The sequence below is a fragment of the Monoraphidium neglectum genome, assembly GCF_000611645.1.
Source record: "Monoraphidium neglectum strain SAG 48.87 unplaced genomic scaffold scaffold00547, whole genome shotgun sequence".
Classification (NCBI taxonomy): domain Eukaryota; kingdom Viridiplantae; phylum Chlorophyta; class Chlorophyceae; order Sphaeropleales; family Selenastraceae; genus Monoraphidium; species Monoraphidium neglectum.
The window spans coordinates 19,279-24,901 of record NW_014013081.1 but is presented as its reverse complement, the minus strand read 5'-3'; the positions used below and the strand labels follow the sequence as shown (position 1 = coordinate 24,901).

General features: G+C 62.4%; 2 protein-coding genes across 2 annotated transcripts in view; one reads left to right on the top strand and one right to left on the bottom strand.

Annotated features, from left to right (window-relative positions):
* Positions 1–2,485: 2,485 nt before the first annotated feature.
* On the bottom strand, positions 2,486–3,408 carry MNEG_4079 (20S proteasome subunit beta 1; the record flags this gene model as incomplete). Its single annotated transcript, XM_014047448.1, has 2 exons — positions 2,486–2,941; positions 3,184–3,408. 2 exons carry the CDS (start codon positions 3,406–3,408, stop codon positions 2,486–2,488), a joined length of 681 nt encoding a protein of 226 aa, XP_013902902.1.
* Positions 3,409–3,733: 325 nt separating this feature from the next.
* MNEG_4078 (Cell cycle control protein 50A) overlaps positions 3,734–5,623 on the top strand; it is a gene marked incomplete at both ends in the record, with an annotated part of 3,678 nt that continues 1,788 nt past the window's right edge. Inside the window, 4 exons of the mRNA XM_014047447.1 lie at positions 3,734–3,736; positions 4,620–4,694; positions 4,946–5,029; positions 5,226–5,353. Of these exons, the coding sequence (XP_013902901.1) occupies positions 3,734–3,736; positions 4,620–4,694; positions 4,946–5,029; positions 5,226–5,353 (290 nt within the window). The remainder of the gene's footprint in view (positions 3,737–4,619; positions 4,695–4,945; positions 5,030–5,225; positions 5,354–5,623) is intronic.

Genomic DNA, 5,623 nt, shown 5'->3' with positions numbered 1-5,623 from the left:
AGCGCCGGCCCTGCCGCGGGTATTGCGCCGGCGCGCCGCAGGGGCCGGCGCTGCCGGCGCTGAGCCGGGCGCAGCGAGGCAGGCGGGTAGCGCTGTGCATAGACCACAGCACGCAATTGCAGGGGCTGCCCGCGGGGCACCGCAGCAGCTGGCAGCGTGGGGGCATGTCAGATAAGGTGCACGATGCGCGGCAAAATCCTGGAATCTGAGAGGCGTGCGTGAGCGGGGCGTGGGTATTTAATTGTGCTCAGTCAGCAGGTCTGCAGCCCCTGGTGCTCAGGTCACACCACGCATGTGGAGCCGCCGCACGCGGCGCGGCTCTGCCGCCACCCTAGTAGCTGCCGTGAAACCATCGGGGCTGAGGGTGCTCAACCAGCGCCTCGCCCTCCGCCTGTGTGCACACGCGTGGCGGTTCGCTTCTCTTTGCAGTCCTGTCATCCATCGTAATGCAGTAAGTCCTGCGGCGAGCTGTGCCGTGTAGTGCTGGTGGACGGCGTCTGGTGGGTAAAAACAGTGGCGAGGTGACAGCGAATGGCTGGCTGGTTCGAGATGTCAGCCGCCGCAGACAGCGCGTGCAAGCACGCATGCTGATATGTTTTCCAGTACAATAACCAAGCAAGTGACAGCTTGGAAGGCCGTTGTCTTGCTTGCCCTTCCTGGGCATGACCCCGACGTCCCAAACGCAGCCCGCAAACACCACAGTCTCCGAGCGCACACAGAATCGCCTGCTGTGAGGTCATAGGATGGCACAAGCAGGTGTTTGACCATGCAGCAATGCTTATTGGACCGAGGTGGCTGGCTTGAGACCACCACGCACCTCTAACGGACACACGTTGTATGTATCAGTCTTTTTGACCGTTTTGTAAGGACACCAGCAGACAAGTCAGCCCCAGGTTCAAATGTGGCACTGCTGTGTCAGCGGTCGGTCAGCGGCCACCGGATCCGAATCAACCTTTACTGACTGAGTGTTCTAGGACAAAAGTTGGTGTTCGTGATACCCTACAGCTTAGCATCCCAAAAACATCCACGGCCGGTGGGGCAGCCGCGTGTTGTTGACCCTTCCCGGCCTCTCCATTGAAGCTTCAAAAAAAGAAACGACGAGGGTCATCCTTGTGGCAGGGATCGCTGGCAAGGATGAGGCAGAGTGCGTCTGGTACGCAGGTGGCGCGCAACCCGGGCCAGCTTGGCAATGACTCGCACAGCCACGTCCACCAACACGACGTCATTCTGCCGCAGATCCCGGCGAACCCATTGTCAGGGACCCAGCAGGCCCGACATCCGCGGCAGCAGCGACCGATGCGGTGCGCGCGAGCTTGTGCGCATCTCCGCTGTAGGAGTATCGTCTCGCTGCACTCTGCATGCTGCGCAGGGACACTGCTCAGCGCTCAACTAAACGCATACGATGTGCGCAGGTCAAAGCCGCAGAAAAGGCGGCCAGCTCCATCCAGAAGCGGCCGACGCCGCAGGCTATGCCGATCCGGCAATACCTGGTGCGCCGCGGGGCGGGCGCCGCTCCTCTGCGGTCGACAGCCTGCAGAGTGGGAAACCTAGACTCGGTGGCCTGGCATTAGGCGGCAGCATCCGCCGGCCTTGGGCAAGCCGGAGGCTTCCTAAGCAGTGGTCTTTGCCGAGCTGACCTCACAACACACGCCGAACGTTCGCGCCTGCTGCTGCGCTTACGCCGCGCCGCTCACACTGCGCTGCAGGAATCAACGGTCGTCCCTTTACTGATGCAGGGGCTGCAGTCGCTCTGCAAGGAACGTCCTGATAACCCCGTTGAGTACCTCGCCCACTACTTGCTGCAGCACAACCCCCAGAAGCCGGCTGGCGCGGCGGGGCCGAGCGGGGCAGCGGCAGCGGCGGGGACCGCGCCTGCGGCAGCGGCAGCGCCTTCAGAGGGCGGGGGCAGCGGTGCGGGGGCCGTGCCAGCATAAAGCACAGTCTGTGCAAACGAGAGGCCGTGTCTGGAGTCTGGCTGCCACGAATGTAGTTTACCGCACCTCAAATGATGCTCGGAGGGTCTTCGACCAAAGCAAGCAGCGCCTTGCATTGGCACCCGAGCAGCACCCACATCTGTACCTGCCCCCAAACCCGCTTTTGCTTCCGTGTGGTGCGACGCGAGCACCCGCTGCGCCCCCCTTGATTTTGCCCCTGCTTGATTTGGACTTTGCCAAACCTCGACTAGCACATGGATGAGAGCCCTTGCGTTGCGCGCTGGCTGTGTTGACCCGCTGCATGCGCGCGCATTCTTCTTATAGAGATGTGTAGTAGTTACACCTCACCTGCCAACGAAGACGATCTATGCTAAGCAGCCTCAGGACGGGGCTGGTGCAAACACAGTCCAACACACCGACAGCCACACTGCAGGCGCCTTTGGCCCTCATCAGCTCAGCCGCAAGCCGCCATGAACATCTCGGCGCCGCGCACCACAGCGATATGATGACGGGTTGGACATGTGCAGCATGCTGCCGAAGCGCTGGCGCCCTCATGCTGGCGCCGCCAGCTCGCCGTATGTGGGCGGCAGCTTGGTGTTGGGGATGAACTCGCGGTCGGCACCGTTGGAATCGATCACGACCGTCCGCACGCAACCGCCGCTGCTGCTGTCGCGCGCCATCGCGTGCCGCAGCGCGGCGCGCACAAACTCGCGCGCCTGCTCCCGCGTGAAGCCCGCGCGCCAATTCTTGTCGCACCAGCCCGTGATGTACGCGCTGCCGCTGCCGCCAATAGCGTAGGGCACCTTGAGCAGCGTGCCGCCCAGGGGGATCGCCCACACGCTGCCGCCGGACGAGTCGTGGCCCGCAATGATGAGGCCGGCCTGCAGCATGTTTTTGTTCCCGTAGGCCATCTGCATGGCCAGCTTGGCCGCGGTCTCCACACGCACAGGGCCACCAAGCTCGGCCTGGTGCTGTGCGAGGTAGTACTGCACGTACGAAGCAATTGCCTGCATGACGCGCGCGTGCGCGCGTGTGTGTGTGTGTGCATGTGTGTGTGTGTGTGTGTGTGTGTGTGTGTGTGTGTGTGCGCGCGCGCTCGCCAGCGCACGCATGGTTTGAGCGCAGGTGTACGTCTGCATTCAGGATTGCTGCTTGCCTGCTCATCTTCGTGTGCACAAGCACGTGCACGTCTGCTAGCAGGCCGTGTTGCGTGAACAGCCAGCTCAGCCGTGCAGCAGCGTGCACCCACCTGCGTGTCACTCGCGCTGCCGCTGCGGCACAGGTATACATTGTCCAGAAGCGGCGTGATCTTGTCCTGAACGCGGTTGGCAATGTACGTGCCGCTGCTCGTTCGCGAGTCAGCGCCGAGCACGACGCCGCCGTCAAATGTGACTGCGATGATAGTCGTGCCTAGGCTGATGTCCCGCATGTACTCGGCGTCCGTGATCTGAGAGCCCGCCACGATGCGCGCCATGGGTGCTGCCGCCACTGCCGCGGCGGCCGCTGCTGGGATTGCCGCTGCGCTTGGTGGCGAGCGGCCGCCTGTAGAGGCTCAAGTGGGCGCAGCACCTGCCGAGCGCAGTGCCTGCCCCGTGGTCTGTAGGACGGCCTAGATCAGTGCAATAATGCCTATATATTGGTCTTAAGGCGTCAGACCTTTCCAGGCAAGAGCGTGGGCTCCTAACGAGAGACAAGCAGAGTGATCTGTCGTATGGTGATGCGCACGAGAGCCAACGCTTTCAAATACAATGCGCGGATGTAATGCGTGATCGGACACTTCATCAACCAGGCATGCTTGAATGGTGGGGACCAGCTTCCCTTCGACTGCTGAGATCGTTCTGTGCGCACCCGTACCCTCATTAGGTGGTAGTCTAGCATATATGGCACAATTGCTTAAGCCCGGGCCGCGCCGTTGACCGCCCTATGCTACACACCTGTCAGCCAGGTCCATCTCAACCCGCAGAAAGGCGCCTGATCCCACCCGTGACCTGCGTGCCAGCAGCATCGGAAGAAGTGGATTGTCCGAGATTGCCCAGCTCGGGGCAGGCCGCCGTGCCCGGTTGCTCTGCGACGCTTGACCTGCGCGCCCGGTGCGGAACGGCGGGTGCAGCGGCCGAGCGCTGACAGAACCGTGTGCGCTTAGAACCCCGCTCGGTGGCAACCAAGGCTGCAGCGGCGTTCACAAGGCCAGCGCCCCCTGGGGGCGCTGAGCAGCTGCCATGGAGGCGGATCCAGACGCGCCGCAGCAGAAAGAGAAGCCCACCAAGGAGCCGAAATGTGGGCTGCCAGGCTGCTGCGCTGCGGGCGAGGTTGCTAGATGGACTTTTGCACCAGTGCGACAAGCCTATGCGTTCTCGTATCATGCGATGCATGCCATGCTCTGTGCCATGCACGGTGCGCCCCCCCCCCCCGGGGCGTTGCATCACTTTGTCACCACAGGCATGCATACTGCGGGGTCACGCTCGTGCATTCGCCCACGCCGCCCTATGCAGACACCCAACTGACGCAGCAAGAGCTTCCCGCCTGCAAGCCCGTCCTGGACGCCACATGGGTGGGCACGTTTGGCTGGGTGCCAACCTTCCCTGCCACAATCCTCTGCATGCCATGGGGCGCGTTCACGCCCCGCACGGAGACGGCCCGCGGCCGACGCCCTCCCTTGCCCTCCAACCCCTCATGTGCTGCCAGGTCCTGTTCATATTCCTTGGTGTGGCAGCGGTGACCATACCGATCGGCATCGTGTGCTTGGTCTATGGCCTCAAGGTGAGCCGTTTTCCAACTTGACGAGGGCGGGGGGAGCATCAACGCACCACCCTCTGCAGTTCGAGCTGCACACCTCGAGCAGACCCCCCGGCCCCCGCCTCGAATCGTGCAGACGTTTGCTCTCCTGCATTGCCATTACGCTCTCCGCTGACCGAACGCACGCCATTGAACCCCGCTGACAGCCATAATTTCTGCCTCGCCCACATCTACTTGTTGTTTCCTGTTGTTTCCCCCCATCCCGCATCACCCAGCCTGTCGAGGTGTACCAGCGTTATGATGACGAGTGCCTGGCCAACCTGACCACCAACGCCGCGCGCTCGAGCTTCATACGCACCGTGAGCCGCGGCTGGGGGGAAGGGGCGCCGCTCCCTGGCAGGGATCGCACTTTGCTGGGATTGCACCGCTGTCTGCGCGGCGGCCTGCATGTGCCTTGTGCATCCGTTCATCTCAAGAGCCCTTGGGCGCACCTTGATGCCAGCTCACCCACATCCCACGCGACCCTTACTCTGTCCACACACCTCAAACCCGCAGTCCCAGTCTCAGGACACGTACAATGAGAGCGCCCTGGCCTGCACCATAACCCTCACCATCCCTGAGCGCATGCGGCCGCCCATCTTTGTGTACTATGAGCTGCAGGGCGTGTACCAGAATCACCGGCGGTGAGCGAATTTGAAAGGCTTCAAAGCTCTTTCTGCAGCTGCTGAGTTTGCTGCAGTAGCATGGGGGAGGCGGCGCCCGCAAGCAGTGATTGAGGGTGTGCGGGTGCATTACGCATGCCGAATTTGTCGACAGACTCAGGCGCATGCTCACCCATGTGAGCACATGCAGGGATGCCCTGCGCAAACGCGCACAGGGGAGCGTCCATACGTGCCATCACACACCAAACGCGCTAACATACACACACACATACACACACACACACACACACA